Raw genomic sequence first — 21685 nt, forward strand, 5'->3', positions numbered from 1 at the left:
CTTCATTTATATTTTTTGCTGTTTTCTTTTTGCATTTGAAAATGCTGAGGAAATTACATTTTTCATTTTGTGTATTAGACATATTTATTCTTGCAGTATGCTGGTACCCCATCTATGGCTTGCTCCTGTCCTGTTGTGCAGGTTGGCAGGTTTGGAGTGGATGGACGGGCATTATACTTAATTGCATAAACCATTTCATTATGAGAAGGGATGGTTTGCATATAAATTTGGATCTTTGGTCTTTGGTTCCAAATTTGTGGACAAAACAAAAATATTTAATATATATTATGCTACCTAGCAAAATACTAACAGATTAAGAAAACCTGAAGTTAGCATGTGTAATTGTATGTGCCAAGAGTCCTTTTAAACTAATGAGCCTATTGATATTTTACAAAGCATAAACAACAGAATACACAAGATAAAATCATTCTTAAGTTATATTGCTAACCTCATTAAAAGGTTATTCTGTTTTGTTTTGGGGTGTTACACAGATTTCCAATCTGAATTAGCAATTGAACAAATAACATGCATTTCTGAACTTAAAGTAATAACTTTTTGAAATCATCATGATGTCTTTGAGGATGGAAAACAAATAATAGTAATACATTTTATTTCTAGAGACTACCTTTGTCATACATGCATGTACCTAGAAATCTATATTGCTCCAATGACCTCATAAACAAAGTGAACAAAAATATACACAGTATACATAATACTCCTGTTTGGCATGGTGAAAGAGCTTGAGTACCCTAATGATGTCTTTTTTAATATGGGGTAAAATATATTTTTACATGTCTTCATATGTAAATGTTCTTAAAGGGCAAAGTACCTTCATCAGAAATTGCAGTTTCTCAGTTACACAAAGTATACATTTTGTTTATTGTATGTTTTGTCAACTGTAGAATAACAGCTGTGTTTGTATTTCTGCTTAGGGCAGAGAACTACTGGTGGAGGGGCCAGAATAAAAGAACCTTAAAAGTGGGACAGTTTCCCAGGAACACCGTCACTTCAGTGGCAGGATTATCAGCACATGATATCAGCAGGCCTCTCAAAAACAGCTTCATCCATACAGGACATGGAGATACCAACCCTCAATGCTCCTGGGGATTTCCAGATAAAATTGATGAGTATGGAACTCCTTATTTGAAAAATTGAAAATGAACACAAATATTAGTTTTCTCACAAGGCTTTTTCCCCCTTTAAGACTTATTGTGTTCTTAGTGAGTCATATAAGCCTCACATATGTATTTCACTCTGGCCTGTCAGATGTTTTATTTCAGTAAAGGTTACCATTGCACTTGTGCTTGCAGTTGTATCTACCAAAGTATAAGAACATTTAGTTTTCCATACACTATATCACATCAGATCTGCAGCTTTATGTATGGAGAAAAACATGAACAAAATACTTGGTGCTATGCAAATTACAGTTATTTATACTGTTTCTACAGTATGTATATGTATGTATTTGTGGTGCGTTTTCATTTTTTTGCTGACATAACCCCCAGTTTAAAACTGTTACATACACCAAAATAAATTTGAAACTAGTGTTCTTGGTATATCTTGACGCATTGGTTTGATCTTCTGATTCATCAATAGTCTAATTATAAAGTAATGGTTGATATGTATTGATCAAGTAAAGAAAGCTGCATGTCTGGGACCTTTACAAAAATGCAGTATTGACAGTAAAATGGGCAAAAAAACCATGATAACTCTTTGAATCTTTGCAAACTCCCAAATCAAATAGCATCGTAGCCCTCCTAAAGCTGAATCTAATAAAGGGAATCTACAGACCTTTCCTCTACTTCTGCTTGACTATATACAGTGAGTGAACTGCAGTGTAAGCAGTAAGTGATGATGAATGTCTTATTTCAAAATGCTAAGTTAGTATAAGAATGTGAACAAAAATATGCTTTTTTTTTTTCAAACAAGGAAATTACACATTCACATTTTTACACCCAGATCTGGGCTCAGTTCCAGTTTTAGAAACACCTCTGTAAAGCAATGGAGACTCATGACATTCTCTATTTCATCTAAGCTACTGTATTGTGCTGTATCATAGGTTTTAGCCTATAACACTTGAATGTGTTTTTTCTGAAAGTCCCCCTCTAAATATAAAAATATTTCAAAGAATACTCCAAGAGGATCACTTTGGATCCATTAAATACTTTTTAAGATAATAGATTACAAGATATAATTATCTTTATTCACTATTAAAAAATAGTTTTATGTTACTGTTAAAACTGCTAGAAATTTGTGACAAGTGTAGGTTGCTAAGTAATGTATACTATTAATTACACATTTTTGTGTTATAATTTACCAAGAATAGGCTGGAAACAAAGGTACATCACATTGGACAATACAAAATATTTTGTGTCTCTCTTATATGTAAATGGCACAGTAACGTGGTTCAATTATAATTATTAGCTGTGACTTTTTTGCCAGATTTATGGAGAAACAATAGAGATTTATATATATGGAATTTCTCTCTGTGTGGTTTGCTTCACGTTTATGTGAATAATAGTGAGACATACCTTACAGATTATCTAGACTCTAGACTCATTTTATGTATAGCATTTATTATAATGGCAATAGGGTCTCCCGTTACAGACCAGACCATAATTGTAAGTGCCACAAGGCTGGTCTGCGAGAGGCATTATGTAAAAATTCATATCATAACACGTGTAGCTGAAAATGTATATCTTTGAATATTTTGTTGTTAGCTAGTGCACAATATAAGAATGCTAACCCAGTGATGTGCATTATATTTTGCACGTTGGTTCTAGAGAATTTGACTTAGGAGGTGTTTCTACCTAGCATTCTTGTTTCTTGAACAGCACTTTAAGAGTTTAAAATCTTTAAAAATTATACAGATGAGTCAGTAATTCCAAGAAGTGGTGGAGGTAAAGTGTGTGTTCTGAAGAGAAGCTGCAAATTTATTCTCTGTCACATCTAAGTATATAAAACAGATTTACATCATTTAGTAAACTATGTACCGGTAACTAAAAATACACTGAACTGCATGACCCACTAAATCTTTGAGCTATTTACAACTGAAACTACCATCAGTAATTTATTTTTATATATTGGAGAGTGGGAAACAGATTTCTTGTAACTGCTAATGAAACAACCAAATTTGTTAATTAACACTTTTCTTTGTATCACTTTAGAAATATTTTTATTATGTATATTGTAATAATATAATTCATTCCCACTAACATTTCTTTTTTTTTTTTCAAATTAATTTTATCATAATATACAACCAATCTCATTTCAGCTGCTGAACTGGCACATATAAATTGTAACTTCAGGTAAAGTGGAATTTACAAGGTTATGTCAATAAATACCTTCACATTGGATAGAAAAATAAATTCATTTACAATGAAAAAATAAACACTGAACAATGTATATGACTTCATTAAAAATCTTTCGTGAAATTTGCCAGATCAGTCACACATTATGAAAGAGAATGTAAAAATTAAAATTGCACTGTGCTCTCATTTTCAGTATTCCATGTGAAACTGACAATTTACTGCCATCAGCATTTCATTTATCTATAAAAACACTAATTTGCCATTTCATTTCATGGCACTGGATTGTCAAAAGCAGCCAGAGCCAATTCTACCTGCACTGAGGTGAGGCATGATCATCAACTGACATCTATCCAGACTTGCTTCTAGTCTGCCAATTTATTTTTGTTAGTCAACCTAATATGCATGGTTTTGGAGGATAAGAAAAAATTGGTGTACAGTAATCCCTCCTCCATCGCGGGGGTTGCGTTCCAGAGCCACCCGCGAAATAAGAAAATCCGCGAAGTAGAAACCATATGTTTATATGGTTTTTTTTTATATTGTCATGCTTGGGTCACAGATTTGCGCAGAAACACAGGAGGTTGTAGAGAGACAGGAACGTTATTCAAACACTGCAAACAAACATTTGTCTCTTTTTCAAAAGTTTAAACTGTGCTCCATGACAAGACAGAGATGACAGTTCTGTCTCACAATTAAAAGAATGCAAACATATCTTCCTCTTCAAAGGAGTGTGTGTCAGGAGCAGTGACTGTCACAGAGATAGAGAGAAAAGCAAACAAATCAATAGGGCTGTTTGGCTTAAGTATGCGAAGCACCGCGGCACAAAGCTGTTGAAGGTGGCAGCTCACACCCCCTCCGTCAGGGGCAGACAAAGAGAGAGAGAGAGAGAGACAGAGTTTGTTTTTCAAGCACAAATCAATACGTGCCCTTCGAGCTTTTAAGTATGCGAAGCACCGTGCAGCATGTCGTTTCAGGAAGCAGCTGCACAAAAGATAGCAACGTGAAGATAATCTTTCAGCATTTTTAGACGAGCGTCCGTATCGTCTAGGTGTGCGAACAGCCCCCCTGCTCACACCCCCTACGTCAGGATCAGAGAAAGTCAGTGCAAGAGAAAGAGAAAAGTAAGCTGGGTAGCTTCTCAGCCATCTGCCAATAGCGTCCCTTGTATGAAATCAACTGGGCAAACCAACTGAGGAAGCATGTACCAGAAATTAAAAGACCCATTGTCCGCAGAAACCCGCGAAGCAGCGAAAAATCCGCGATATATATTTAAATATGCTTACATATAAAATCCGCGATGGATTGAAGCCGCGAAAGGCGAAGCGCGATATAGCGAGGGATTACTGTAGTTGGAAAACCTCATGTAAACTTTGGAGCTTGCAGACTGTACATAACCAGTGACCTGGCTGGATATTTAACCTTAGTGTCTGCGGGGCAGCAATGCTTACCTCTACAGTACTGTTACACTCAGCATACAAAAACAGTTTTCATTGGTGTCATGATTGAGAAAATTAACAACTGCTATTGCAGTTCTGTCTAGAAAGTGAAGTTTCTTTTAATCTAGCATTCTACTTAAAGGACAAGGTCAGAGTGCATTCACATATTTACAATATAGTAATATATTAAGTGTATATAAAAATATACAGTTAGATCCATAAATATTTGGACAGAGACAACTTTTTTCTAATTTTGGTTCTGTACATTACCACAATGAATTTTAAATGAAGCATCTCAGATGCAGTTGAAGTGCAGACTTTCAGCTTTAATTCAGTGGGGTGAACAAAACGATTGCATAAAAATGTGAGGCAACTAAAGCATTTTTTTAACACATTCCCTTCATTTCAGGGGCTCAAAAGTAATTGGACAAATTAAATAACTAGAAATAAAATGTTCATTTCTAATACTTGGTTGAAAACCCTTTGCTGGCAATGACAGCCTGAAGTCTTGAACTCATGGACATCACCAGATGCTGGGTTTCCTCCTTTTTAATGCTCTGCCAGGCCTTTACTGCAGCGGCTTTCAGTTGCTGTTTGTTTGTGGGCCTTTCTGTCTGAAGTTTAGTCTTCAACAAGTGAAATGCATGCTCAATTGGGTTAAGATCAAGTGACTGACTTGGCCATTCAAGAATTTTCCACTTCTTTGCTTTAACAAACTCCTGCTTTGGTTGTATGTTTTGGGTCATTGTCCATCTATATCATGAAACACCGCCCAATCAACTTGACTGTATTTAGCTGGATTTGAGCAGACAGTATGTCTCTGAACACCTCAGAATTCATTCGGCTGCTTCTGTCCTGTGTCACATCATCAATAAACACTAGTGTCCCAGTGCCACTGGCAGCCATGCATGCCCAAGCCATCACACTGCCTCCACTGTGTTTTACAGATGATGTGGTATGTTTTGGATAATGAGCTGTTCCACGCCTTCTCCATACTTTTTTCTTGCCATCATTCTGGTAGAGGTTGATCTTGGTTTCATCTGTCCAAAGAATGTTTTTCCAGAACTGTGCTGGCTTTTTTAGATGTTCTTTAGCAAAGTCCAATCTAGCCTTTCTATTCTTGAGGCTTATGAGTGGCTTGCACCTTGCAGTGCACCCTCTGCATTTACTTTCATGCAGTCTTCTTTGTGGTAGACTTGGATATCGATATGCCTACCCCCTGGAGAGTGTTGTTTACTTGGTTGGCTGTTGTGAAGGGGTTTCTCTTTACCATGGAAATGATTCTGCGATCATCCACCACTGTTGTCTTCCGTGGATGTCCAGGTCTTTTTGCATTGCTGAGTTCACCAGTGCTCGTTTTCTTTCTCAGGATGTACCAATCTGTAGATTTTGCCACTCGTAATATTGTAGCAATTTCTCGGATGGGTTTTTTCTGTTTTCGCAGTTTAAGGATGGCTTCTTTCACCTGCATGGAGAGCTCCTTTGACCTCATGTTGTCTGTTCACAGCAAAATATTCCACATGCAAGAACCACACCTCAAATCAACTCCAGGACTTTTATCTGCTTAATTGATAATGACATAACGATGGACTTGCCCACACCTGCCCATGAAATAGCCTTTCAGTCAATTGTCCAATTACTTTTGAGCCCCTGAAATGAAGGGATTGTGTTAAAAAAAATGCTTTAGTTGCCTCACATTTCTATGCAATCGTTTTGTTCACCCCACTGAATTAAAGCTGAAAGTCTGCACTTCAACTGCATCTGAGTTGTTTCATTGAAAATTCATTGTGGTAATGTACAGAACCAAAATTAGAAAAAAGTTGTCTCTGTCCAAATATTTATGGACCTAACTGTAGATATCCATCCATTTTCCAACCAGCTTAACCAGTTCAGAGTTGCAGGGAGCCAGTGCCTATGCTAGAAGCATTCTGGACAAGACAGGAACGCATGCGGTCATGCCGTGTCCACTCGTTAACATAACATTTGTGTCTTAGGGATGTAGGTGGAAAACTGTAGTACCGGGAAAGAAAAACCCTTGCAGACACAGGCAGTAGCTAAGCCTAGGATTCAAACACAGGACTACAAAGTTGTGAGGCAACAGTGATATCCACTGTGCTAGTGTTGTAAAGAATAAATATGAATAGCTTAATACATGTGAATAGCTGCAAAGAAAGGTAAGTAACAGTGGATAAATAACAGTAAAAACTCTTACTTGAAAAAGACCCTGTGGTATTGGGGACCTGGGGCCCATGATCCTTTAGAAAAGGTAGAATCAGTTTACTCCATTGTGTTCTACCCATTTTGACATCTTCGTCCAATGGTAGGAAGAATAAAGTGATCAAGGTGGCAATAATGATACGTTACAGAGCAGCATACCAAGAAAAACAAATGAACAGTGGATCATGATTATCAGAGATGTAAACGTCTATCATGTATTTGTCTACACTATGACTACTTTACATCTTATTGATGCTGCTTGTACAGCTAATGTTTTAAATGCTGGGATTGATGAAGAATCCAAATCTGGATATTGGTAGGTAGTTAAATCTAGAGTGAGATGGGCCTGTAATTATTATTTTTTTTATTTTAATGCTTCGAATTGGAAGAAAGCATTTTTCTTGTGACTTCACTCTATGCTCATTGGTAAAGGCATTAAAAAGTTTTACAAAGAAAAGGGACCAAAACCATTATTAACTGTATATTGTTATGATCTTTACAGTGGTATTTTAAGCTAAAGTAGTGTGGAAATGCAGAAGAAATCAAAATGGTATGACAGTGAAGTTTGGAGTTTTGAAATTTGCAGAATTTATACTCACTGGTTCTACTTTTGTTTGTTTGAATGTAAGGATTTCATGAAAATGTAATCTGAATTTAATTAAGTATAGTGTTTTTTTTTAATTATATAAATCTGCAGTCAATAAAATTGTTCCTTTCAAATATAGTTCATCTTTATTCCATGTTCAGGTTGTACTTGAGCAATCCAATGGATCCCCCAGATGTTTTAGGACTGGATATAATGGCAGCAAGACCCACTCAGTTGCCTGGAAGGGCAAAAAGTAAGTAAAGACGAAGTATTACCAAAGGCATCTGAAAACAAATATTTTTGGTTTAAATCTGTTACCAGTCATATTCAGGGTAGCATGATAATGTCATAAGCAACATTGTCTCCGCTGAGGCATCTTTCCACAGTTCACATCAAATTCATAGACATTCCTAATTTCTTGCAGTGTAAATACATTTGAGTAGACCTTGCAATGAAAAGATTTGCACCTCTGCCCCTTGTTGTTGCAGAGTGATGCATAAGTAAGCTACATTTGTTTGGAATATGAATCACTTGACAAACTAATAACTATAAATTAATACAAATTAAGGCAGGTATAGCATTTTTTAATGATAAGTTACTTATTTGAATTGTGCATACCATAGTTGACGGCTGTTTTTCCTCTGATATTCATCTAAATTGCTTAGGCATAGTCTTTAACAGAATTATCAGGGTACTTCAAAGAATGTATACCTTTGTAAATGTATGCTTCAGCTAATAATAAAAAAGACTATCTAATTTCTTTACATTTGCATAAAAACAGTGACAGAGTATCTGAAGTGTATTATATTCAGAATGTGTTTATTTAAAGTGTTCATGTAAAATTTAGATCTATGTTCTCTGACATCCCAAAAATACCATGTTATGATATCTTGGTTCTTTGTTGTACAGGCACTATCTGAATATTAAAGATCATAAATCATTTCAGGCCTTAACGGTTCTTTTTTCCTATAAGTGAACAATTTTGATCTGCCATTTTTTCCCCAAATTGCCCCCCCCCCTTTTTTTTTTTTTTTTGAGCTTCATTCTCTCTCTTCCTTTTGCATTGCTTCAGAGGAGCCTCCTCCACGCCCTCCTCAGCCAGTCATCCTAATCAAGAGTAAGTCTGGCCACTCGTTTTGGTCTAAAAGCTGTTCCTGCTCTCTCTGTTTCATTCTAGTCCCACTCTTTAAAGGTATACCGTAAACGTTATTGCTTGTTTTTGTAATGCCTTGCAGCAGTTTCACTGTGCCCCAGTCTTGCTGTCCATAAGACAAATCTACTAACATGAATAGGATTTAAATGATCCCTTTAGTTACAAAAGAACATCTGATTGTTCATGTTTAGGTAACTATCACTAATAGTTAATAAATGTTTTTTCCTTGTTTGTAGAATGCTGTTTCATTTGTTCCAACATATACAGTAGCTTTTTAGTTTAATGATAGCTTGGCATTCTTTGAGACGTGTATAGCATCATGTGAGTAACACAGTAGTCCTTTTTGTTTGTCAGAGTGCATTATTGCATGATTTTTCTTTTGTTTGTGAGTGTTTGTGAAGTAGTTTTAGAGTCATTTAAGAAACAAATAAATTATACATGTAATTGCATGATGTCACTTAAAACTAAATACAGTATATTATGCAGTGGAAGTTGTAATGATTGTTAATAACATACAATAAAACACAGCATTAGTGCTTTCAGGTGAAAAAGTTAAATAATTGCAAGGTTTGCTATCATTATTTACTATTGCACTTTTAAAATATTTTTCAAATGACCCAAAAGAAAAAATGTGTTCATTTGAAACCATTATGCTGGTTTTAAAATTAAACAAAAATGTTGAAATAAATGAGGTTTAAATAAAATAACATTAGTCTTGCCAAAGCCGGTAATTAAGATAAATAGTAAATATAAAGCTCTGCAAATTAGATTTGATTAGGCCAGGAGTTTCAAACTCTTCATGTGTTTTCTTCCAAACAATTTATGAATTAGGAACACATTTTTGCTTTTGAGATTTTTTGCTCAGTTAAATTATTCATCTATTAATCTGTAATTTTACAAATTACCAACACATTAGCTTTTATTTCTCAGTAAAGATTATATAGAGTGTTACTTAATGACAATGATGATATTTATAACACATTTCATTCATTGAATGCAGCTCAATATACTTTACATATTTACATTGATAAAACGGATACTAGTAAGATGATAATGAAATAATAAGAAGACCAACACTTGAAAAGTGAATAAGATATACAATATAGAATAACTAAAAAGATGCTAAAATCACAACCTATTTGTTGTGTGATAGTGTCTTTTTTTAAACAGCAGCATCTTCTGGGCATTCTGCTTTTACATTATTCCCATCGCAATCTGTCATAAATTATTGTTGTTCTTTAAGCATGTGTTCCATAAAACTGGTGAGAAATTTCAACAATGGTGCATTGGCACAGCACCACAGCAGGCTCCTGGGAAGAAAAGTGAATAATAACAAATAATAATGCTAACCATCACAAATTTTTTTACATGTTCAAAAGGCTGCCATATGCATGGCTCAAATGGCCAACTCAACTGTACAAAACAAATACTAAATTAATTTCATTATACATTAGTGTTAACATTTTTATTTTTATTTTTTTTTAATATTTTTATTTTATTAATTTTCATTGTAATCATTCCATACAAACAGATCAATTTATAACCCAACAAATTTGAAAACAAATCAAACCCCACCCCTGAGAAGGAGAGCTTAGCTAAAGGAAAATTTCTTTAAGCTTTTTAATAAGGCAACATTAGACAAAAGAAGGGGAGAAGTAAATATCTATATAAATAAGAGATGGAGAAGGAAGTTAAATGCAATAATAGTTAATTCTCTTATTCTAAAATAATATTGATTAAATCCTGCCAAGTTTTGAAAAAATTTTGTACAGATCCTCTAACTGAAAATTTGATTTTTTCCAATTTCAAATAATATAAAACATCAGTTTCCCACTGACTTATAAGAGGAGAATTAGGATTCTTCCAATTTAACAAAATAAGTCTGCGTGCCAAGAGTGTAGTGAATGCAATCACCGTTTGTTTGTCCTTCTCCAATTCAAGTCCATCTGGAAGGACACCAAACACAGCTGTTAGTGGGTTAGGAGGGATTGTGATACTAAGGCTGTCTGAGAGGCACTTAAAAATTTTTGTCCAAAATGATGTTAGTTTGGTGCAGGCCCAGAACATGTGACCCAGTGAGGCAGGAGCTTGGTTGCAGCGCTCACAGGTTGGATCCTGGCCTGGAAACATTTTGGACAGTTTTAAGCGAGACAGATGAGCTCGATATATAATTTTTAGTTGAATAATTCTATGCTTTGCGCATATAGAACTCGAGTGAATTCTCTGCTTTGCTACCTTCCACTCCTTTTCTGATATATTGATTAAGAGATCTTCTTCCCAATGTCCTCTTGGATCTTTGAAAGGTAGGCACTCTAATAAGATTTTATATAGTGAGGAAATAGTGTTTGTTTCCTCGAAATTGAGCAGTATTTTTTCCAGCATTGTGGAGGGTGCAAGGTGGGGGAAATCGGGCAATTTCTGTTTAACAAAATTTCTAATTTGAAGATAGTAAAAGAAATGTGTAGCTGGGAGGTTAAATTTTGAACGTAATTGTTCAAAAGATGTAAATATGTTGTCTATATAAAGATCTCTGAGCATTTTAATCCCAAAACTTTTCCAGGTATTAAAAACTGGATATACTTGCGAAGGTTGAAAGAGGTGGTTCCCTTGCAGAGGTGCCACTGATAAAAGATTTTCCATCTTAAAATGCTTCCTAATTTGGTTCCATATTCTGAGTGAGTAAAGCACAATTGGGTTATTAGTATATTTGCGATAACTTTCATTTATTGGAGAGCAGAGCAGGGAATATAAAGAAGTACTACAGGATTTTACTTCTATTGCGGACCAAGCCTGTGTATGTTCATTTATTTGTGTCCAGGTTTTTATGGCTTGTATGTTTGCTGCCCAGTAATAAAACTGAAAATTAGGTAAAGCCATGCCACCTTCTGCCTGAGGTCTTTGTAGGGTCGCTCTTCGGATACGTGGGTGTTTTGAGTTCCAAATGAATGAGGTTATTATTGAATCTAACTGTTTAAAAAATGATTTATTGATATATATTGAAATGTTTTGAAATAAAAAGAGAAGTTTAGGAAGGTTATTCATCTTAACAATGTTAATTCTTCCGGCTAGAGTGAGATGAAGGGTTGACCATCTATGCAAGTCTTGCTTAATTTTTTCCATACAGACGCCATTTTTAACCTAATCATACTTTTTGGCAAAATTATTTTATAAGGTGTTTTTTAATTCTTTTTAATTGCTGTGCATAAAAACAAAAGCTGCCCTACCAGTCCTTTTATGCTTCCTTCTATTGATGTTGAGAAGGCAGGCACTTGAAGACTGGAGAGTATGATTGGGGCAGATAGGACCAGAATTCCAAAATATGTGAAGGTGTGTACATTTCTCTAAATAAGCATACAAGTAAAGAATATTTTCAAATTAATTTCAGAAGATACTAGAAGCCAATGTGTTGATACAATTGTTATATGCTGAGAAGTCAGGTTTTAGAACACAGCATTTATAGTATTTAGTCAGTAAATATTTTGCCTCTGTTTTATACTTGTTTAACATTATATACCCCCTTATTAGTTGTTTTAGAAAATGAAGGGGTACTTGCATTTTCTTTTTAGCAAAACAATTTGTTGATTTTCTGAGAAAAGTAAAATATGCACATGACAGATACTGCAGAAACACAATAGTTCCACTGATGTAATGAAGGAAACACTTTTGATAAAGGCATAGCAACCCAGTCCTATGCACTCCTTTCATGTAACTGGGAGCTGTAAAATGTTTATATTATCAGAACTAGCTGGCAACAACAACTATTGTCTCTTGATGATCAAAAAGTGGGTGTTTAGTAAAGCAACCATGTAGTTTAAATACAGTATTTCACGTCTACTACTGAAACAACAAAGTGAGTTAATTTCATGAAAAAAAAATGTGGCAAGTGTTTTAAATTAACCAGTTAAAACATAAAATTTGACATGCTTAATATATGTATACAGGTGCACAATGCCTTTTTTGAACAACTCAGTATAATTTATTATATGCTACTCCAAGGAAGCTAAAGGTAAGCAAAAATTGCACGTTGTTAACACAGTAAACTCAGGGTGTGGATGAACATATGAGGTACAGAAAGTACCAAAACAAACCGTATGAAGCATTCTCAGTTGAGTATATGTTGCCTCAAGTAGAGCACTGGGCTGTTCTTGGACTTGGCCTAGAATGGTTAATTCAAATAGTAGTCATGTGCTAACACCTAGAGCAGCTCATGGTTCTCTGGGGTGCACTCGTCTACCTTAAAGAATTAAATGCAAACACAAATATACTGAAATAATTAGTCCTTATCATCCTCCTTAACCAGCATTTAATTCAAATTATCATATTTATTTCCATCAAAAAGCATATATATAATACAAACATTACTACATAATATTAGACAACAAACGCAACATTGGGCATTAGAACTCATTGCAACAACAGTGGCAAATTACATTATGCCTATAGCATTTAAATGAACAATATTCTTTCATCTTTATTTATAGAATACACATGCTGTAACATGCCTGATGAGTTTGAATGGCTTAGTGCAATAGGAAAGAGTAATATTGACCAAAAGATCAAGCAACAAAATGGACAAGCAGAACACTGCAGGTGTATTCAACTACAGAAATTCAGCTCATGGAAATTTATCTTTACACTAAAGTTCCAAAATTTCATGATTCAGAATAAAATAGCTCTCTGTTAAAATTTTCAGTCTTGCTACAAAACTCCCATATCTTTCACAATATGAGGCATTAAATACAGTTGATATATGAAAAGAATTTACCAACTAATAAAAGGTTGTCTGCTTTGCATAGATCCAATTATGCAACCTTGGCTGTATGTGCATTGCCTAATATTAGTAAATGCAGTTCACTTTAAAAATATGAAACATTTAATAATTCATTCATTTAGTTTGATGAAACCATTTTCATTTTATTTTCACCTGCACATTTCAGTGATTGTTGTCCTTTAAATGTTTGGTAGTAAGTTTCTTTTTCTGTCTTTTTTCATCCTGATTTAATCCAGAACCTTGCTATGACCCAGTAACAGAAGAGGAAGATTCTGCTGCTAACCTAAAGAAAATGTCACTAAGGAAACAAGGGCCAGTTAAGGGTCTTAAACTTAAACCTGCCGCTCGAGTCTGTGCAACAAAGATCAGTGATAGACAGTGCTTTGGTGGAAAAAGCATAGTAGCTCAGGCAAATGAAATTTCATTGATTGACTTTGAAGATGAGGTTCCACCATCTACTCCTTCTCCTATCATGGAGCTAACAATTCCAGCACTGGCAAAATTAGTGTTGGACACTGACAGTATATTGGATAAAACCCCTCCACAGAGTCCCACAAGGTTTCTTCCTAGACCCCTTCACCCAACACCTGTTGTTGACTGGGATTCCAAACCATTACCACCCCCACCTGCTTATGATGACGTTGCTCAGGATGAGGAGGATATTGAAGTTTCTTCGATAAATAGTTCTGAACAAGTTATGACAGACGAAAGGTCAAAATATGATATGGTTAATCTCCACAAAACCAAAGACAAGGGAGAAACAAACTTTGGCTTTGTTCAGGAAACTGACTTGGTAGAAAGACCAAAAGTGGAGGACAACCTTTTCTTGCCTTGTCAGCAGAAGAGACGGACAAGCTTATCTCAGTCAACTGAAATTTTTGAGGAACTACAGCAAGAGTGCATGAAAAGATTAAATGTTCCTGTTGGTTTTTCTCAGCCTTCCACACCAAGCCCCACAAATTCGGATGTTCATAAACAGATATTTTTACCATCTGCTGAAGAAAGACCACAGATTCCACCTAGGATACCTATCCCACCACGGCCTGCTAAACGAAACGAGTATGGTCGATGGTCTGGTGATCTTTCTCCTGGTTCAGTGGGAGAGGATGACAAACCTCCGCAGCTACCCCCAAGAGACCCCTTATCACAGCCTAATTCTCGAACTCCTAGCCCCATGAGTCTCCATGTGGGATCTCCTCAACAAAGATGCAGCCTTAGTTCAGCCATGTCATTTGGTTCATATCTTTCCACTTCACCAGGCAAACCAATGCTAACTACCCAGAGCTTTGCATCAGACCCCAAATATGCTACCCCAAAAGTAATTCAGGCTCAAGGGAAGGACTGTAGCAAAGGACCATGCATCTTACCAATTGTTAAAGATGGAAAAAAAGTGAGCAACACACATTATTACCTTCTTCCAGAAAGACCTCCCTACTTGGATAAGTATGAGAGGTTTTTTAAGGAGGCTGAAAGCACAGAGGACATCTCCTCCAGGAGAACTATTACAACAGCAACTGTACGACCCATGGTCCAGCAAAATGATGTCAAAGCAAACTTCTCTTCCAATAACAGCAATTTGGGTGCCAAAAATGTGATGAAGACCTCCTATAGTCTCCAGAAAATTACCTTTGATGGATCTGTTGGAAAATCTGAAGGAATCAAGCCATCAGATAAAATCAAACTAGTAAGTATTCAGATGGAGGTTTTCATTGTGAAAGTTAAGATTACAGCCAGTCATATAGTTAAAATCCTGACAAAACATTCCAAATAAGTTCACACAGCTGAAAAAAACTGCAATGGAAGGTCAAAACTGACCAAAAATGCACAAGTTGTATTTGGTTACAGTCAATGCAGTTAGTATTGCCAAGCATATAGAATGTTATATTTGTTGTGAGGAATTAGCTAAGAGATGGAAATGTCTTGTTTTTCATAATGCTTAGATTAGGCAAGATTATGTTTACACACTAGCCTGGAATTCTATCCATAGTAGCATAGTAGTATTTTTAAGGTAATCCTATACACAATATTTGCAGTTTTAACAGGCTGTACTGTACATTTGAAATTTATAATTTCACTCTTGTGAAAGGTAGGTAATGGATTCGGTTTTATGATGCTTGGCACATCTTTAAAGAAAATTAACACATTTGTCTGTTTTCTAATCTAATTCTAGTCTCTGACTCTTAAGACAGAATGTATTTGCTTTAGTTACTATATGCTATTATTAATATTTTTGGCAATCTAAGTCAAATAGAATACATTTCCTAATCAGATCAGTCATCTCTATGTAAATTACACAGCTGACAACTTTTGATTCTCACGCTCCTTAATATACTGGCTCAGTAGTTTTTTTTTTGTTTTTTTTTTTCCCTTTTTTCTATTCAAAAATCTGTATTAGGCATAGTAACTTTTCATAATGCATATTCTGAAATCATTGATATGTTAGATTTATCACTTTGTTTTTTCTTACATCATGATTTTTTTATATTCAAAAATCTGTATTCAGGCATAGTAACTGTTCATAATGCATATTCTGAAATCACTTAGTTAGTTAGATTTATCACTTTGTTTTTTCTTGCATCATGATTCTTCACATATTTTGTGCAGTCCTGCAACAGTAATTTCCAAAAATGTAAAATGAAAGTGTAATAATAGCATAGAAAATTAATGGTAATGTGCAGTTCTACAAATGCATAGCTTACAGAAGATGAATAAATGAATTGAAAATAATAAATGTTATCATCCTATATTACAACAGAATGATTGTTTAGGATACAATATTGGTTAAAATTAAAGAACTCAGTAAAGCATTTCCCCAGTCTTGATCAGAAATGAATAATAAGAAGTTGATGTCTTCAGATATATTTGTCATATTATCTAATACATTGAACATGTTAATTTTTTTTAATTGCAGGATTAGCAAATTTATGATTTTTATGGCGGGTTTGTGCATTTCTGGGTTGTATTTTTGTCCCAAGTGAATAAAACACAAAAATGTATTTAGTTTAATTGGAGTTTCCATTCTGTACCATGTTTGTACCCTCAGAGGAGATTCAGATTTCTTCCTGATTTTCATCTTTCCACCATGAAAATTCATTTCTGTGTGATGAATTTATCATGTCCATTGAGTAGTAATAACACAACTAACTCTCTGTGGCTTTTCAGGATGGATTCTAGGTGCACAAATCAATTACAAGTATTTACATTTTATTTGGGCAAACCAATTATACACTAAACTTCACATTGTCATATTTATTTGTTCTATTTTAAACAATGGGCATAAAGTTTTTTGCGTAGCGTTTTTTGCTTTGTTTGATTAGCAGGTATATTGCTGATACTGGATTATTGTCATCTTTTTATACAAATAGGTAAGAAATTATCAATTAACCTAACATGCACTTATCCCACAGAAAGCCTAATAAGAGAGCTATAAATTAGGAGTGTGCAGATATCTTAAATTTGATGAGGTAACATTTTTTTTCTTCTAGGCCAATGACTAAGCCAGGCACAAAAAGTGATATAACAGACACAGGGAATTCATTAAAAAAATGTTTTGCATTAAACTTTACTTTTATCTCTCCATCCATCCATCTTTAAACCCACATGTTTACATTCCACTTTAGGGCAAAATTGTTTCTCTCTCTCTCTCACCCACACAGACACCCACACACACCCACTCCCAGAGGTCCTTATAAGAATCAAAAGCATAATCCACACATCTTTGGAATGAGTCTGCAAAACAAAACCCACAGGAAGGAAGTGGCAACTCCACAGAAACAATGACCAGGATTCTAGAAGTGTGAGGCAGCAGCATTGACCAATTGGCCACCATTCCACCTCAAGTTGTTTTGTTTTAGTCCATTTTAACATATTTCTATGGAAGAGTATTTTCCTTTATAATAGAAGCCCTAGCACTATACACAGTACATGCAACAAAAACATGAAATATTGAATGCTAAACACATAAAATTAGATTTCTGTATGATGCAAGTATGATGACAATGTGAAAGTATTTTATTACGGAAAAATGATGAATAAACAAATAATTTTATGCAATATTTTATGAAAGTGCTTCATATTTTCACATTACTTTGTCCATTGCTGAAAGCACAAATCAGATGTTGTTAACTCATGTATCATCATGTACTGTACACAGATTTTCTAACAGTTACTGTACCTTCCTGGCTATGGCAGTTTTGACTTTTCATTGATTGATTGTTTTATGAACATGTATGTCTTTTTTCATTTTAGCCTGATTTAGTCTATTCTCATTCTAGCATTTCTATTTAATGCAGTACAGTCTCGTAGTTACATCCATCCATTTTGTCAGTTACTTTTGCCTTTAAAGTGTGATGAATCCTGTTCTAGCCAGATGGCCTTCTGTTCACAGATCTATGGTCTATTTATTTTGATAGTGTTTGTGCTATCCAATATGCACTTCCTGTGTTCTTTGTTTTTCAATATACAATTACAGTATGGAGATCATGAATCAAAACCTACTTAAAGCAGTCCTGGTTTAGCTCATATGTTTATCTCTATTCTGTATTTAATGACTTATCGGTTATCCCAGACCTGGATTATAACAAATAAGGAGGTCATGGCTTATTTATGCAGTTGCTTGTGAAATCTCAGGCCGGTAAGAATATTAATATAGTCTGCTTTGTATTAATTTACTTTAGTAATCAGTGGTAAGCAAGTTAAGTGAAAATAATAGTCATTGCAGTAAGGTACAGTAATCTGTATCCCCAAGATTAATTTTAGAATGAGTGTTTTTATATGCAGTTGCTTAGGTGCTAATGTGTTTTTGAAAGTGCACTTAGTTCTTAGAACTACATTGTTGGAATTTACAAATGAAATAAACATCTGGTGTGTTTAATTATGTCAATCTTTTTATAACAATTCAGTTTTATAAATGTACAGTTTAGACTGCATGGATCAGTGAATTATTAAAGTCTTTGTGAGATCAGAATACTGTACAAATACAGTAAAAAACATCATTCAATGAAAACACAATTAAATAACATACAAAACAATATTCTGAATACTAACATTTTGTGATTATATATATATATATATATATATATATATATATATATATATATATAATATACTGTATATATAAATATTATGCACATTTTAATTACATTCTGTAAGCTGCTTAATGGAAATCTATAAATAGAGATATGGCCAGCTGGTGGTGAGGCAGACGAAAACCGCTCAAGCCTACACATGAAACAGTATGTGGAAATATATAGCCCAAACGAAATTAATTTAAAGCTGGCTTTCTAGGCTAAATTTAAACATAATATTCTTGAGTGGCCTTAATTTTGTTATGATGCATATTGCATATTTTCTGTTAATCCAATAAACTTAATGTCACTGCTGAAATACTACTGTTTTCATAAGGCATGTCATATATTAAAAGGAAAATGCTACTTTGAAAGTTCAGCCAATGATAAACAAAAATAAAACAGAGTGGTTCCCAAACTTTTTCATATGATTACTGTACGAGTTCCTTTTAGAATTGTAAACATTTTAATAATGTCCTGTTTTAATTTTCTTTTGCTTAAACTGAAAAGGTTCAACTCCTGAACTCCTTCAATCCCTTTTCATAGCCCATACCGTGGAATCAGCCTACTTGTTCTTTTCTGATCTTTGGCTAGTTCTGCAATGTTTTGGGGTTTTTTTTGTAATATGGAGACCAAAACTGAACACAGTACTCCAGGTGAGGTCTCACTGGTGCATTATATAACTTAAGCATAACCTTTCTTGACCTGTATTAGCTTTCTTGATCATTTCTATACACCATCTTGATGTAGATAGTGATGAATCTACTATGACTCCCAGGTTCTTCTCATACATACTTTCAAGTTTTAGACTCCCACCCAATCGTGTATTCATTTTACATGTAATACTTTACATTCACTTACATTACATTCCATCTGCCACAATTGGGCAAAAACCTATATGCTATTTAAACTCTTCTGTAACAAATTAGCTGATTCTATATTATCTGCCCTTCCACCTAGTTTGGTATCATCTGTAAACTTAGCCATCTTAACTATTACATTCTTGTCCAGAGAAAAGCCAAGCAAAATGACACATTTTATTGGCTAACTAAAAAGATTACAATATGCAAGCTTTCGAGGCAACTCAGGCCCCTTCTTCAGGGAAGGGGCCTGATTACATCTTGCCTGAAGAAGGGGCCTGAGTTGCCTCGAAAGCTTGCATATTGTAATCTTTTTAGTTAGCCAATAAAAGGTGTCATTTTGCTTGGCTTTTCTCTACATTCATAATGGCTAATATGGTACAACACCCTAGTACTACAGATATTCTTGTCCAGATAATTTATGTACAGTGGTGCCTCACACAACGAACTTAATTCGTTCCAGGAGCAAGTTTGTTATGCGAAAAGTTCGTTATGTGAAACGCGTTTTCCCATAACAATACATGTTAAAAAAAATAATTCGTTCTGTAGCATAAAATATGCTAAGATGACATAAAAAAAAAATCAATTTTTTGTTATTATTTTTATTTAGATACATCTAAAAACATAATTTTTTTTTAAAAAAACACACATTTTTTTAATTTTAAGACAGACTAAGTAGAGTCTACCGAATCTTGCACATCTTCATCCATTTTCTGCTTTTTGGCCGATGGTTTCATGAAAAACCTGTCCAAAGTCGTTTGTTTTTCTCTTTTCTTCAACATCTGCCGGAAATAACGGACAAGAGTATCGGAGTAAAGATCGTTGACCCTGTTTGCTTCAGCTGAATCCGGATAGTGGGCATTGGTAAACTCCTGAACTGCTTTCCATTTGACCAGGATGTTCTTGATGTCAGCAGTTGGGATTGGTTGATTCTTTGATTGTTGCTCCTCGTTATCAGATGACGCTTCCCTTTGAGCATTGTCCTGTTGCTGGACCAGAAGTGCTTGGAGCTCTTCAGTTGTCAGCTCTTCTTCGTGTTCCTCAATAAGCTCCTCTACATCCTCTTCCTCTACCTCTAATTCCAACCTTTGGGCCACTGTGATGATGTCCTTCACCACTTCTGTGTCATCAACTACTGCTTCTTCCTGGGTCCACGAAGGCACAAGCATCTTCCAAGCAGAAATGAGGGTCCTTTGTGACACTTCTTCCCAGGCCTTCTGTATAAGTCGTATTGCCATAAGGACATCAAATTTCTCCTTCCAAAACTTTCGGACAGTCATATTGTCTCCACCAAACTCGCATTCTTCAAACACCTTATTAAAGAGGGCTCTAGTGTAGAGTTTTTTAAAGTTCGCAATAACTTGCTGATCCATTGGCTGAAGAATGGATGTGGTGTTTGGTGGCAAATACTGCACCTTGATAAAAGGATAATTTTCCTGCAATATTTCCTCTAGGTCTTTTGAGTGAGAAGGGGCATTGTCAAGTATCAGAAGGGCTTTGAGCGGCAGTTCTTTTTCCAGCAAGAATTTCTTCACGGCAGGAGCAAAGGTTTCCAGAATCCATTCGTTGAAGATAACTTGGGTCACCCAGGCTTTTTGATTGGACTTCCAATGGACGGGCAGTTTGGACTTAATAACGTTATTTTTCTTGAAAATTCTGGGATTTTCAGAGTGATAAACCAATAGAGGTTTGATCTTGAGGTCTCCGCTGGCATTAGACGAAAACATAAGGGTAAGTCTGTCCTTCATGGCTTTGTGTCCTGGCAATTTCTTCTCCTCTTTTGTAATGAAGGTTCTGCTCGGCATTCTTTTCCAGAAAAGACCCGTTTCATCGGCATTGAACACTTGTTGTGGGCAGTATCCTTCATCCTTAATACATTTTTGAAAGTTAATAGAGAACTTTTCTGCTTCTTTCTTGTCAGCACTGCCAGCCTCACCATGCATAGTAACGCTGTGGATTCCACACCTTTTCTTAAATCTAAAAAACCACCCCCTGCTGGCTTTGAATTCTTCTTCATTATCTTGATTGCTGCTACTTCCAGGGACGTTTTTCTTTAGATCGTCATAAATTCTCTTGGCTTTGTGACAGATAATATCTTGGGTTGTTACGTCACCTTTCACCTGCCTGTCCTTAATCCAAATCGCTAATAGCCTCTCCATTTCCTCGTGGATTGAAGACCTATGTTTTTCATGAAATAGTTTTGATACTCCTTTGGCTACTTTGGCTGATTTGATTGCATCCTTATTTGTCAAAATGGTGAAAATGGTGGTCTTGCTGAGGCCAAACTC

At 35.1% G+C, this 21685-nt stretch overlaps 1 protein-coding gene across 5 annotated transcripts in view; it reads left to right on the top strand.

The window, feature by feature from the left end:
• tnk2b (tyrosine kinase, non-receptor, 2b) overlaps positions 1-21685 on the top strand; it is a 250834-nt gene that overhangs the window by 183926 nt on the left and 45223 nt on the right. For 4 of the 5 annotated variants that reach the window (XR_007933986.1, XM_051921975.1, XM_051921985.1 and 1 more), the window contains 4 exons: positions 933-1127; positions 7709-7800; positions 8620-8664; positions 13708-15155. Coding sequence is in view for 3 of the 5 variants with exons in the window: in XM_051921975.1 (XP_051777935.1) it covers positions 933-1127; positions 7709-7800; positions 8620-8664; positions 13708-15155 (1780 nt within the window). In the remaining 2 variants the exon portion in view is untranslated. The remainder of the gene's footprint in view (positions 1-932; positions 1128-7708; positions 7801-8619; positions 8665-13707; positions 15156-21685) is intronic. The other variant, XR_007933988.1, reaches the window with a different exon arrangement.

This window comes from Erpetoichthys calabaricus, chromosome 2 (assembly GCF_900747795.2).
Source record: "Erpetoichthys calabaricus chromosome 2, fErpCal1.3, whole genome shotgun sequence".
NCBI lineage: Eukaryota > Metazoa > Chordata > Cladistia > Polypteriformes > Polypteridae > Erpetoichthys > Erpetoichthys calabaricus.